This window comes from Salvelinus fontinalis, chromosome 9, assembly GCF_029448725.1.
Source record: "Salvelinus fontinalis isolate EN_2023a chromosome 9, ASM2944872v1, whole genome shotgun sequence".
NCBI classification, from domain to species: Eukaryota; Metazoa; Chordata; class Actinopteri; order Salmoniformes; family Salmonidae; genus Salvelinus; species Salvelinus fontinalis.
In genome coordinates this window covers 11,929,483-11,943,057 of record NC_074673.1, presented here as the reverse complement: position 1 = coordinate 11,943,057, position 13,575 = coordinate 11,929,483, and the positions used below count along the sequence as shown (strand labels likewise).

Genomic DNA, 13,575 nt, shown 5'->3' with positions numbered 1-13,575 from the left:
AGAAAGAGGAAGAGAAAGAGGAAGAGAAAGATGAAGAGAAAGAGGAAGAGAAAGAGGAAGAGAAAGAGAAAGAGAAAGAGGAAGAGGAAGAGAAAGAGAAAGAGAAAGAGAAAGAGAAAGAGAAAGAGGAAGAGAAAGAGGAAGAGAAAGATGAAGAGAAAGAGAAAGAGGAAGAGGAAGAGAAAGAGAAAGAGAAAGAGGAAGAGGAAGAGAAAGAGGAAGAGAAAGAGAAAGAGAAAGAGGAAGAGGAAGAGGAAGAGGAAGAGGAAGAGGAAGAGGAAGAGGAAGAGGAAGAGGAAGAGAAAGAGGAAGAGAAAGAGGAAGAGAAAGATGAAGAGAAAGAGGAAGAGAAAGAGGGGGAGAGAGAGGAAGAGAAAGAGCGAGAGAGGGGGGGGAGAGAGAGGAAGAGAAAGAGCGAGAGAGGGGGGGAGAGAGAGGAAGAGAAAGAGCGAGAGAGGGGGGAGAGAGAGGAAGAGAAAGAGCGAGAGAGGGGGGGAGAGAGAGGAAGAGAAAGAGGAAGAGAAAGTGGAGAGAAGAAGGAAAGAGAAGGAGAAAGAGGAAGAAAGAGAAAGAGAAAGAGAATAGAGGAAAGAGGAAAGAGAAAGAGGAAGAGAAAGAGGAAAGAGAAAGAGGAAGAGGAAGAGAAAGAGAAAGAGAAAGAGAAAGAGAAAGAGAAAGAGAAAGAGAAAGAGGAAGAGGAAGAGGAAGAGGAAGAGGAAGAGGAAGAGAAAGATGAAGAGAAAGAGGAAGAGAAAGAGGGGGAGAGAGAGGAAGAGAAAGAGCGAGAGAGGGGGGAGAGAGAGGAAGAGAAAGAGCGAGAGAGGGGGGAGAGAGAGGAAGAGAAAGAGCGAGAGAGGGGGGAGAGAGAGGAAGAGAAAGAGCGAGAGAGGGGGGAGAGAGAGGAAGAGAAAGAGCGAGAGAGGGGGAGAGAGAGGAAGAGAAAGAGCGAGAGAGGGGGAGAGAGAGAGAAGAGAAAGAGCGAGAGAGGGGGGAGAGAGAAGGAAGAGAAAGAGCGAGAGAGAGAGAGCGAGAGAGAGGAAGAGAAAGAGCGAGAGAGAGAGAGAGAGAGAGGAAGAGAAAGAGCGAGAGAGAAGAGCGAGAGAGAGGAAGAGAAAGAGAGAGAGAGAGAGAGGAAGAGAAAGAGGAAGAGAAAGAGAAAGAGAAAGAGAAAGAGGAAGAGGAAGAGGAAGAGAAAGAGAAAGAGAAAGAGAAAGAGGAAGAGGAAGAGGAAGAGAAAGAGAAAGAGAAAGAGGAAGAGGAAGAGAAAGAGAAAGAGAAAGAGAAAGAGAAAGAGGAAAGAGGAAGAGGAAGAGAAAGAGGAAGAGAAGAGAAGAGGAAGAGAAGAGGAAAGAGAAAGAGAAAGAGAAGAGAGAAAGAGAGAAAGAGAAAGAGAAAGAGAAAGAGGAAGAGGAAGAGAAAGATGAAGAGAAAGAGAAAGAGGAAGAGGAAGAGAAAGAGAAAGAGAAAGAGAAAGAGAAAGAGGAAGAGAAAGAGAAAGAGAAAGAGGAAGAGGAAGAGGAAGAGGAAGAGGAAGAGGAAGAGGAAGAGGAAGAGGAAGAGAAAGATGAAGAGAAAGAGGAAGAGAAAGAGGAAGAGAAAGATGAAGAGAAAGAGGAAGAGAAAGAGGGGGAGAGAGAGGAAGAGAAAGAGCGAGAGAGGGGGGAGAGAGAGGAAGAGAAAGAGGAAGAGAAAGAGGAAGAGAAAGAGAAAGAGAAAGAGAAAGAGAAAGAGAAAGAGAAAGAGAAAGAGGAAGAGAAAGAGAAAGAGAAAGAGGAAGAGGAAGAGAAAGAGAAAGAGAAAGAGAAAGAGAAAGAGAAAGAGAAAGAGGAAGAGGAAGAGGAAGAGGAAGAGGAAGAGGAAGAGAAAGAGGAAGAGAAAGATGAAGAGAAAGAGGAAGAGAAAGAGGGGGAGAGAGAGGAAGAGAAAGAGCGAGAGGGGGGAGAGAGAGGAAGAGAAGAGCGAGAGAGGGGGGAGAGAGAGGAAGAGAAAGAGCGAGAGAGGGGGGAGAGAGAGGAAGAGAAAGAGCGAGAGAGGGGGGAGAGAGAGGAAGAGAAAGAGGAAGAGAAAGAGAAAGAGAAAGAGAAAGAGAAAGAGAAAGAGAAAGAGAAAGAGAAAGAGAAAGAGAAAGAGGAAGAGAAAGAGAAAGAGAAAGAGAAAGAGGAAGAGGAAGAGAAAGAGAAAGAGAAAGAGAAAGAGAAAGAGAAAGAGAAAGAGGAAGAGGAAGAGGAAGAGGAAGAGAAAGATGAAGAGAAAGAGGAAGAGAAAGAGGGGGAGAGAGAGGAAGAGAAAGAGCGAGAGAGGGGGAGAGAGAGGAAGAGAAAGAGCGAGAGAGGGGGGAGAGAGAGGAAGAGAAAGAGCGAGAGAGGGGGGAGAGAGAGAGGAAAGAGAAGATCGAGAGAGGGGGGAGAGAGAGGAAGAGAAAGAGCGAGAGAGGGGGAGAGAGAGGAAGAGAAAGAGCGAGAGAGGGGGGAGAGAGAGGAAGAGAAAGAGCGAGAGAGGGGGGAGAGAAAGGAAGAGAAAGAGCGAGAGAGAGAGAGCGAGAGAGAGGAAGAGAAAGAGCGAGAGAGAGAGTGAGAGAGAGGAAGAGAAAGAGCGAGAGAGAGAGCGAGAGAGAGGAAGAGAAAGAGCGAGAGAGAGAAATAGAGAGAGCTAATCAACGAGCAGACAGTCAGATGTGTGTTAATGCATCAATTAACCCAGTGGTCACAAACCTTGATCCTGGAAAGTTTCAATTGGCTGTCTTAACAATAAAACACCTGAGACAACTAGGCTAGGGCATTGATTAAATGGCTAGATGGATAGTTCTGTGCTGGGCTAGAACAAACCCATGCACACCCTGTATCTCTGCAGATCTACCCCACCAGAACGATGCACACCAAAAATGTGTTGAAAATGAATTTACTGTATTCAAATTTTGCTGCAATGTAATATATTATCTTCAATTGACTAAACTGATGTTGTGAATTTTGGTGAATTACATTTTGTAGAATTTCAAAGAAACATGATGTGATAAAAATAATGTCATTTCTGGACTCTAAATACTTTCAAAACATATAAATAACAAAATCATCTGACAACATTGGGTGAATTTAGAGGATACCCACTATTTCAGAGCATATCTCAGAGAGGTTGTGTCTTCTTGATAGGAATGTCAGGGTAATCAATGGATGTGAATGGACAAGATAACTATAGAGTGCATGGTGAAATCCACCTGTTGCCAAAGTATGTTTCAGTTGAGAGGAATTCAGTTAGTCCGTAGTCTCTGAGTATATGTCCTGTTCTTTCAAGATTAAATCCAACCTAATCAGTTGACAATGCAACCAATATAACACTCAGCAAGGTAGCAAATCAATTAGCATCATTAGGAAAGGATATCAAAGGATGCCTGTGCTTACCTGAACATAATATGCCACACGTCAAACAGAGGAGAAGCACAAACGCCAACTGTGCCTGCATCTTGGAGAAAATCCCACACTCTGAATCCAGCTAGCTAAGCAGGACCCAAGTCCATAGGGTTAGGGGTCAAATGCAGAAAGAGAGACAGAGATGGAGGTGGAGAAGGAGTGTACTCACTCAGACTGTTTCTCCTTGTGATCTGTTTTTCCTGTCAGTGACAGTGTGTGACTGTGTCCTCCTGGCTGTAGGTAGAATGAATGAAGTGAAGAACACTGGACTCCATTCCCTCAGTATATAAGAGGTAGAATGATGTCAGAGGACCACTCCCCCCCCCCCCCACACTCCCTCCTTCATCCTCTCCCCCTTCCCTCTCCCCCTTTCTCTCTCTCTCATCACCCTCTCCCCCTCTTTCTCAACCTATGAGCCCTGGCGCTGTGTCATCGTGACATCAGACGTCATCCCCGCGTCACACATCAGGGTTTTGCATCATACAACTTCAAGATGTGGTTATTTTCATATTTGGTTATATTTATTACTTTAGAGTGGGTAGACTGATTGGTTTTCTGATTTGTTTGTGAAGGAGAGCTGTGTGTCTGAAGTTGAGGACCCCCTGTCTCACTGGGATTCAGAGACACACTCTCCGGGCTCTACAAATACTCTATAAACCCCAATATTTTTCTAACACTTATTTCTGGATGTTTTAGGTGGTGTCTAAATTAGGATTTAATGGTGTCTTATCAAGCCTAGATCAATGTGGTAAAATTAAAGTTGTATCACTCTTCTTACCTTGAGACCAAATGCTGTGAAGTTATTATTATGGGTATAGGGAGTTTTATTATATGAGTTGTATTATAGGCTTATTTTCACCATATTCAACTATCAAACAAAATGTGTGTGATTATTATATTATATTTGTTTTCTTAATTTTTTCCCCAACGATTCCCATCGATGATGTAATTGTACCATACATAGGTCATGCTATCGTGATGAAAATGCACTCCCGCTAGACGTCAGTCTCAAGCAAATTATGTCTACTTGCTCTTCCATCGCGCATTCATATGCTGCCTAGTGGGCTGTAATAAATTACTGGATTGTGGGAAACCATTAACCAACACGATTATTCTCAAGTAAACACAGGGATGAAATAGTCCATATATGAAAAAACATGAACGAATGAATGATTTGCTCTCTAAAACAGAAATGTGAATATCGATATTCCCACTGTATATCATAGAAAGTTGAGCCCCCCCACCCCCCACAAAAAAAAATTATATTGGCTTCTGTTCTGTCCTCTTTTAAAATGGCAAATGTATGCTTTGATGTGTTGGTCATTATAAAGAACCGTTTTGAACGCGCAGAATAAGTGCGGCTGAGATTTACGCCTCCATTTTTGGATAAACGCCACCCTCAGTTTTACGATGGGGCGGCCTCTCACTGAAGTGCGCTATGACAAGCGTTCCGATTTGGGACAGTGTTCAACTTTTTGGTGAGTGACAAACCTACACCAGTTTGTGAAAAAGTCACAGACGTCCTGCCATGCAGTGGCTGTAACCCATTTTGGCAGCATTTTGGATAATTGTGTTTCAGTTGAGCGGCTTGCTATGGCTCCATTCGGGAAGAACTTTCTGAAAGCGCGTTTGAAAAACAGGTAATTTGAAGATGTATTTTTGAGTTCTCACCTGTTGCATTCAGAACTGTAGAATACTGTATATGAGGCACATTTAACATGTGGAGGAGGGAATTTATGCTCCTCTTCTGGGTGCTAAATATTCCTTATTTTACGTACATAATTGTTTTATCCATCTGACCAAAAATACCACCAATGTGGCTGTTCAACAATTCAGCTCTCATTTCCGAATCTATTGATGTGAGAGAAAACAGCATAGGCTATTTTGGCATCTCGTCCAGACTCTGATATACTGTAACTCTTTTGCATTTAAAATGTTCTCCTGCTCAGTGAAGGTAAATGGTGGCATTTTATGTTGTTGAAATTGTGGGAGGTTTTTTGTTTTGTAAGCAGGTGAAATGGCCATTTTAATGTTGTAAGTAGACTGTGTGTGTGTGTGTGTGTGTGTGTGTGTGTGTGTGTGTGTGTGTGTGTGTGTGTGTGTGTGTGTGTGTGTGTGTGTGTGTGTGTGTGTGTGTGTGTGTGTGTGTGTGTGTGTGTGTGTGTGTGTGTGTGTGTGTGTGTGTGTGTGTGTGTGTGTGGTGCGTGTGTGGTGATGGGAAAGTGTGGCTGTCAATATGTCTAAGTCAGACCAACTCTAGACACTGCAGATGAACAGATGACTGTGAGCAGACTCCTGTCAGTCAGTCAGACAAATCATGACAGTAGTGACTTTTGAGGGGTCATAACATGGTAATAACGTAAGAACACATACATTTCAGGGCATGAATAATACCTACGCCACCACATTGTAAACCCTTGCCTCGGTTTGTTTTGACACTAAAGGCCATGTCACATCAGCTATTACTAGGGTTCATATAACATTGTGCACTGGAGAAAATGTTCACAAAATGTCAACACATGTTGAGTCCGACATGGAATTGCATAAAAATGATATGATAAAAAAAAAGATTTACCGTAAAATATCCCTGTAGACTTTGGTGTGGAGTTTTATGCCAGACAGAAAGGCGTATAATATGGAATCTAATAAGAGTTGACCTGCTCTTAAGATGCAGACTAATCTGTAATTAAACCTGAAATAGTTTTTCATAAAGCGTTTCTACTTGAGAGACTGTTTAGTGGGAGAGAGCATTCCTGGTTCAAGTTTAGAGGTATCCTGTCATCGACACTTGTATAATTTGCTTGAGCAATTTCCTTAAGTGGCTATGTTCCCTTTTTGATGTTTCATGGTCCCAGATAGGCTAGACCCCTGTACATTGAAAAGTATTAAAAAATATGGAACAGCTCCAATCTACTCCAGTATCTTAAAACATTTTTATAGAGAAAAATAAATGAATTGCTTTTGTTTGGCTGAATGAACTTTGCTGACACTTTAAGTTTGAGAAAAAATAGATGCAGTTTTATGTCGGTCGAAGTGAAGAGAAGTAAGTTTTGCACATTTCTTCAGGCATTCATCGCTAACCCTGATTGTGGCAGTGGCACCAGTCTGACACTAATGTATTTTCATTGCACACACAGCTGACGACAAGTGAAGCATTTATCTGTCTAGTCCGACTGTCTTTGATGACTTCAAACAGTCTCAGCTCAAGTTGCCTCAGTAGATATGTCATTTTTTCATGTTGTGTAGTAATTACCCAGCAGCTTGGCCAACTATAATTATCTCACGTTTTCAGATCTCTAGATATGTCAATTTAAATTGTGTAGCAAGGAGATACACCAAGTTGGATTCATTCCTGAAGATTGGCTTAGATATATCCTAAAGGGGAAAAAATATTCAGCATGATATACTGTAGTTGTATTCGATGTCAGAATATGTAGATAGACAGGAAGCTTGGTTATATTCAGCTGGATCAAATTAATTTACCCTGAAGGTCAGACAATTCAAATTTGGCCCATTGAAACATATTAGAATATGTCGATCACGTGTCAAACTCATTCCACAGAGGAACGAATGTCTGCAGGTTTTTGCTCCTGCCTTGAAAATGTATTGATGAATTAAGGTCACTGATTGGTAAGGAACTCCCATAACCTGGTTGTCTAGGTCTTAATTGGTCACAAATTTAAAGAAGAAACCAAAAACGAGCAGACAATCGGCCCTCCATGGAATGAGTTTGACACCCCTGATGTAGATAGACAGGAATCATGGTTTATGTTCAGCTGGATCAAGACAATTTACCCTGAGAGTCAGACAATTCAGATTTGACCCATTGAAACAGTCTGAAAACAACATAGTTTCCTTTACAAGTGGATGCCACTTCTCTTCACAACCATATGATACAGTAAGGACTCTTCTCCAGTGCTGCACCGGCCCGGGAGAGACGAAAATAGGGTAAGGGCGTAGATTATTTTGTCTTTTCTCCCAGATGCCTATCTGACTGGGAGTCATCCTAGAGATCAACGAACCCAGATAGAGAAGTGATGTTATTTCCTTCCAAATCCCTCATCCTCTTAAGATAAGAGCCGAGAACTGTGTGCCTCTCCAGGCTGCATCCCAAATGGCAACCTATTCCCTATTTAGTGCACTACTTTTGACCAGGGCCAATAGGGTAGGCTGCCATTTGTGAGGCAGCCCCTAGGGTGCCATTTGGAACACAGTAGACCTAGTCTCCTCCTGTTTCGTCCCATGATAGCAGCCCTCCACATAGTTATTTGTGTTTGGGAAACCGCCTGTGGGACATGGCTTTACACAAACAGGATTCACGCCACTTACTGTACAGTACAGTATTCGCTCCCATTTTCTTTGGGCCTTATTTAATTGAATGGATGGGCTTGGATTACATATGAAAGATGATGATGGTTTCTAGTATCTTTAGAAGGATTTAGATGTGAAACTGTCTGGTGCATTCACACTACTACAACTCTTTAAAGAACCGTTCCTGTCTTGCACTTCAGGCTCTGTTACTTTTTCTATGTTCTTTGAATATGGATGTAAAGCAACATAACCGTTCCGTTTATTCCATTCCAGCGATTAATATTAGCCCTTCCTCCAATATAGAATATAGCTCCTTCCAACAGTCTCCACCGATATATTGTAATCTAGTGTAGTCACTTCCCACTCAAACTAGTCTTGATAACAACAGCTCAACAAATGTTTACGTTCATAGTATCACAGATGGGCAACTGTCACATAATATCAATAGATCCATGTTTCCCTGTTTGTCTAGTTGATAGTGTCACTCAGACAACACGTTGTGACATAGAGTAGCGCTAATAATTTGCTCTCACTTGTTGGGACTTGTTCAAACTTTAAAGAAAATGCATTTGATTCTTCAGTGTAAATTTGCCAAGGGTGGTTTTTAAATTGATGAGATCATTTTTACTGTATTAAATGAGTTTTATGATATGTCTTAGGGAACAAGAAGTGCTCTAGCAATGTGAACTATAAATGCTGTGGTGTTCCAACGTAGATCACAGAAACACACAAACTGCATATCACCTGGTAGTTTAATAGAATAGAGTTTCTCCTCCACCACAGGCCTTTATGTACTTCCAACATCTACTCAGGGGTCAAGTGTGCTTGATCAGGTTTCTGTAGATTACTCAGCATTTAGCTCCCTATTAAATTAGGAATTATTGAATGACACAGATTTATTTGACATTAGCAATGACATAAAGTAGGATATAAAACCTACATGTATGTAGACTTTGACTGTGTGTAGTTTGTATTTAGTTTTTTTTAACGATTGGCACACTCAAGTTCATCAGCACATTCATGTACATTTCTGTCATAAAGTACTGTATATAAGTTTATCAATGTAGACCTGTAAGGGCGCCCACATACGTTCCTGCCCCAAACCATAACATATTCCCCAGCTATGCATATGAAGTGACACACCAGTTCACAGCCCTCATGAATGTATTGGCTTTGATTAAATCAACCCATTGGCCCATGCAGACTTTGTATTTGTCCAGGCAGGGAGTTGGCTCGAGAGGAGAGGAGACATACAGTTCCCAGTGTTACACAGTGTGTATGTCTACTGTTTTGGCACCGACTTCACTGTTATCTTATCACCAGTTAAGTGTAAACATGGTTGTCCTCAGAGTGAGAGAGAGCAAGTTGTAACCTCATCTTCTCCTCACTGAGACAGAACACGTTTTGACACAGGTCTCTACTTCGGGTGCTGCCTCAAACGTAAGAAAAAGGCCAGTTAACTATGTCACTAACCATGATGTGAATATGTATCAGTACCGGATGGGAACTATTCCCAGCACAGCTCACTGTTAATATGACATCCATGGAGACATACTCACACAATATACCCATATTCCTTGCTCATGTTACATTAGGTGTGCACCTCATGTTCCATATTTACACAGGTCTAGTTATGGAATTCATGTTTTCCTCCTCCCTGTCCATAGACTAGCATTCTGTCAGGAAGTAGCAGGATGTTGCCGGTGTTCCACTGATTGTGGCCCTGCAGGACAAACACAGGTGCTTCCCTTCCTCTAGTGTTCTGCCTTCCTGTGACTTCCTGCACAGCTGAGGGTTTAGGTCAGCTGGCCTACCATAACACTAATTGTATGTGTGTATGCGTGAATACATGCTTGTTTTCACATGTGTCTATGCAACTTTTCTGTGTTTTTTTAAATTTATTTTTCAGTAAATTTTGGGGGGAAAGGCTCCAGTACTATATCTACCATACTCTACTGTTCTCCTCACTGAGAAAGGAGAAGGCAGTCTTTACATTTCGAGAGACAGAAGAGAGTCTCCAATTTCTCAAGTTACTGAGTGCTCCTTGGGTTTCCAAGGGAAGAGGTGGAGGAATGGTTAGGTCAAAGTCGTCATGGTGATTGTCTGTGAATGCTGGAGGCGTGTCGAGGAGATTGTTTTCCCTCTCTCTGCATAGCTCAGGTATTTGCATTCCCTTTTCATCTCCAAGGGTCTCCATAACCATTAACTAGCCTGTTGCATTGTTGCATACATATCGCATTCCTCAGGCCTCGTTCAGCTCAGAGTTTACACAATGCTCCACCTGTGTGTTTTTACGCCCGTTGGAAACCGTAACACTACGTGGTGATATCGCACTGTATATCAGCTCAACCCAACACTTCACGAGGAGCTAAGCTAGCGGGGATTGGTGTTTCCATTCAACTCTTTTTGAATGAGGTTGTTTATTGTATATTTCTCCCATCACTGACTGTACAGTAGACATGTGCGTCAGATGTGTGTTATCGTCTGTCGTTTTGAACAGGTAACTACTGTGGGCTGTGTCATCCAGGGGCCACTCTGAAGCTTTGTTCGTGCCTGGTAGAGGGATGATTGACATTGCCTCCAGGATGCCTGAAGAGCTTGATGTTAGCCCAACCTGGATCTTGTGGTCAGAGAAGGTTATCTCTCCACAGACAGACAGAACAGATATAGATTAAGATAACCTTTTATCCAACAGTCAGACAATGGAGTCAGTACCTGATACCAAGACTAGGACCAGACTCACCATATCAGACCCTAACCAAAACCATGTGTGGTATGATCTATGATGTCATGGAATTAAAGAATGAAAGCCACTGTACATACAATGAGAACGATATGGATACTTTGGTACTGGAATGTTACAGTATCTGGCCTTTGGACATATGATGCAGTTACAGGACTTATTTAGATGTTCTTATATGAGATATTAAATTAGATTCTAGGGACATTAGCCTGAAACATATTAGTCAGTCGAATACTGTTGAGCTACTGAAGACATCCGATGTTAACATTACCATGTATTAAACATTACAAAGTTCAGTGCCTTGTACTGCAACAAAATTGCCATGTCACAAAATGCTATCTGGACATTACGTTTGATTATTGCTTAATGTGATTAATTGTGTTGGTATCTGCGCTGCCTCTTTTGATCTGAACTGCCCATGACTATGGGGGTTTCCCATCATGGAAAGGAGACAAAGGAATGAAACATTGAGTTTAACAAGGGACATAACCAAAAGCCGATTTTGGAGGCGATTTTTTTATCAGGTTTTTATGGTCCAGACAAAAAGATAATGAGGGCTTTGGAGTGAAATAGCTCAGAACGGAATCATAAAGTGATCATGTCTGATGAGTAAGAGGATGAGTAACTATTTCATAGAATCAGAATCGGAGTGCTGAGCAAATTGAGTGACTACGTTTTCTGCTCATCGACTGCCTTGATGACCACCAACCAACCATAGGATGTGCTTTTTCCCAAAGCTATTAGGCTAATGAAATGACACGTCAAAAACTAGGTTTATCCATAATTGCACATCATTACATTCTGGGACATTTCATGCTGTTCAATGGTTATTTCAATTATACCCATTGATGTCTAACACATACAGTATAACCAAGTCGTACCATATCAGAACCTGTTGACTATTCAAACACTTACCGTTTTGTATTTGTCTTTATCCTAGAGCGAAGGACAAAGACGACAAGGAAACTGTGCTAGGAAAGGAGATCCAGGTGTCTGTGTGTGATGAGGAGAAGGTGGTGTGCGGTGTCACCAAACACACCACGTGTGCTGACATAGTGCAGGCCTTGCTGGACGACCACAAGACCATCCCTGAGAGCAAGAAATTTCTGCACGGCGACCCTAAAGACTTCTGCCTGCTAGAGCGCTGGAAAGGCTTTGAGAGGGCTCTGCCCCCATTAACCCGCATCCTCAGGCTATGGAACGCCTGGGGAGACCAGCGACCATTCATCCAGTTCACCCTGGTCAAGGCCAACGATTTTGTACCCCAAGCAGGATGCAAGAAAGGGGTCAACTTGAAGGGGGCTAAGGGGGCTAAGAGATGGGAACAAGGCCCGGCCCAGTACTCCCAGTCACTGCCAGTGGAGAGGCAGAAACGGATGGTGAAGAAGGCCTTCAGGAAGCTGGAGAAGATCCATAAGGAGAAGAGGGTAGTGGGATCTTCTCCGGGCAGCGAGGAGATAGACAGGATGGTTCAGCTGCTTATCCAACAGGACCACACCATCCGGCATCAGATCCAGAGGATGAGGGAGCTGGACTATGAGATGGAACGCTTTGAGATGGAGCTGCAGGGAGGACAACAGGATACAGAGCTTCTCCATGAGGGATTCTCCTCACTCTCCCCTATCTCCTTCCCCCACAGCCACAACCAGAACCTGGACAGCCAGCCAGGGGTTTCAGAGCAGGAGCTGTTGCAGGAGTGCGTGTATACTAGTGACGGTGTGGTCCAGTTGGAGATGCAGCTGCTCAGGCACGAGGAGCTTATAGCCCAGCTGTCCCAGGACATCGACGTAGAGCTGACGAGGGCCATGTTAGCGTTGCCGGAGGTCCCCGACAAGGATGCTCAGTTACAGGGGGCAACGGCAGGGGTAACTTCTGACCCAGACCTGTCCTGGGAGGCGGCAGAACTGGAGAGACTGCAGGCCGAACTGAGGCTTAGTCTGCGCACCGGCGTGTCCCTTCACATCCAAACGGCCCAGCTGGAGAAGGAGCTGAAGGGCTATGAATCCACACTGTTCTCCAAGGACCAGGATTGCTGGCAGCTGGCTTCCCAGCTGAGCACACTGCAGGTGGGGGACAGCGTGCAGGAAACGCCCGGGCTCGGGACTATGAAATGCCCAGCCCCATGCATTGTTCCACAGGCAGTGAGACTGAAACACAGCCTGTCCCCTACAGATGTTACAGACACAGACTCAGACACAGGGATCAGCTCCACACACAGTCAGGACTCACTGTCTCCCTGTCTGGACATGATCCTGCCACCGCTGGACACTGATGTCTGAGATGTCTGCCTCTCTGGATTCACCTCAGAAGGCAATAGACAATCCCACTATATGCACTATTTGCCTGGTGGACTAATTTGATACTGTATTAATCATTGAGTTACACTGACACATTTGCTACTTCAAATGATAATAGTATTTTCTTACTATTCCTACTTTTGACGTGCCCATTGCATGACACTTCATTAAGTATTAATAGATTGACCAAAACACAAAACATAAATGATTGTTTTATATTAAAACATTCAGCAGACCTTTGTAGATGTAGAATTTTACGAGTCTGCCTTTGTTATAAACTGTAAAGCATTATCTCTTCATATTTTCTTCATAAGCTATAAGATAAAATGTCACACAGAGATTCATCAAAATGACAAAAGAACAATGAGATGTAAGTGAAAACTATATTTATTTGTGTTCTTGTTTTTAAGCATTAGACTATTTGTTACTGTATGTTTATATACATTCCAAAAGCATATGAAGCCAAACTCTATATTTCTCAATATGTGTGCAGGTAGTCACTATCATTCATATAAACTGAAAGCCATTTAAGCTAAAAAATATATATATATAAATGTACATTCTTTACTGCAACAATAAAGTCATGTTTCTTAACACTTCTTAACATTTCTCTAAAAGTCCATTAGGGATTCCATCGATTTCACTGGAGATGCTCGCTAGGTAAGCACAAACTAAAGCTTGTCAAGGTGTTGCTGACAGAGGTAACATAGTGTATTCTGGGCAAACCAGGGCTGGTGGTGGAAAAGCCGGGGATATCTATTTCACACACTAATTGCCTGCTTCTCCCCCCTCTCTAAGCCTCTAAGTAGCTCTGGCAATC

The 13,575-nt window shown here is 42.9% G+C and overlaps 1 protein-coding gene across 1 annotated transcript; it reads left to right on the top strand.

Moving 5' to 3' along the window:
* Positions 1-4,795: 4,795 nt before the first annotated feature.
* rassf9 (Ras association domain family member 9) lies at positions 4,796-13,349 on the top strand. The gene is made up of 2 exons (XM_055933418.1): positions 4,796-5,044; positions 11,399-13,349. Exons 1-2 carry the CDS (start codon positions 4,998-5,000, stop codon positions 12,735-12,737), a joined length of 1,386 nt encoding a protein of 461 aa, XP_055789393.1. The 5' UTR covers positions 4,796-4,997; the 3' UTR covers positions 12,738-13,349.
* The last annotated feature ends 226 nt before the right edge of the window (positions 13,350-13,575 follow it).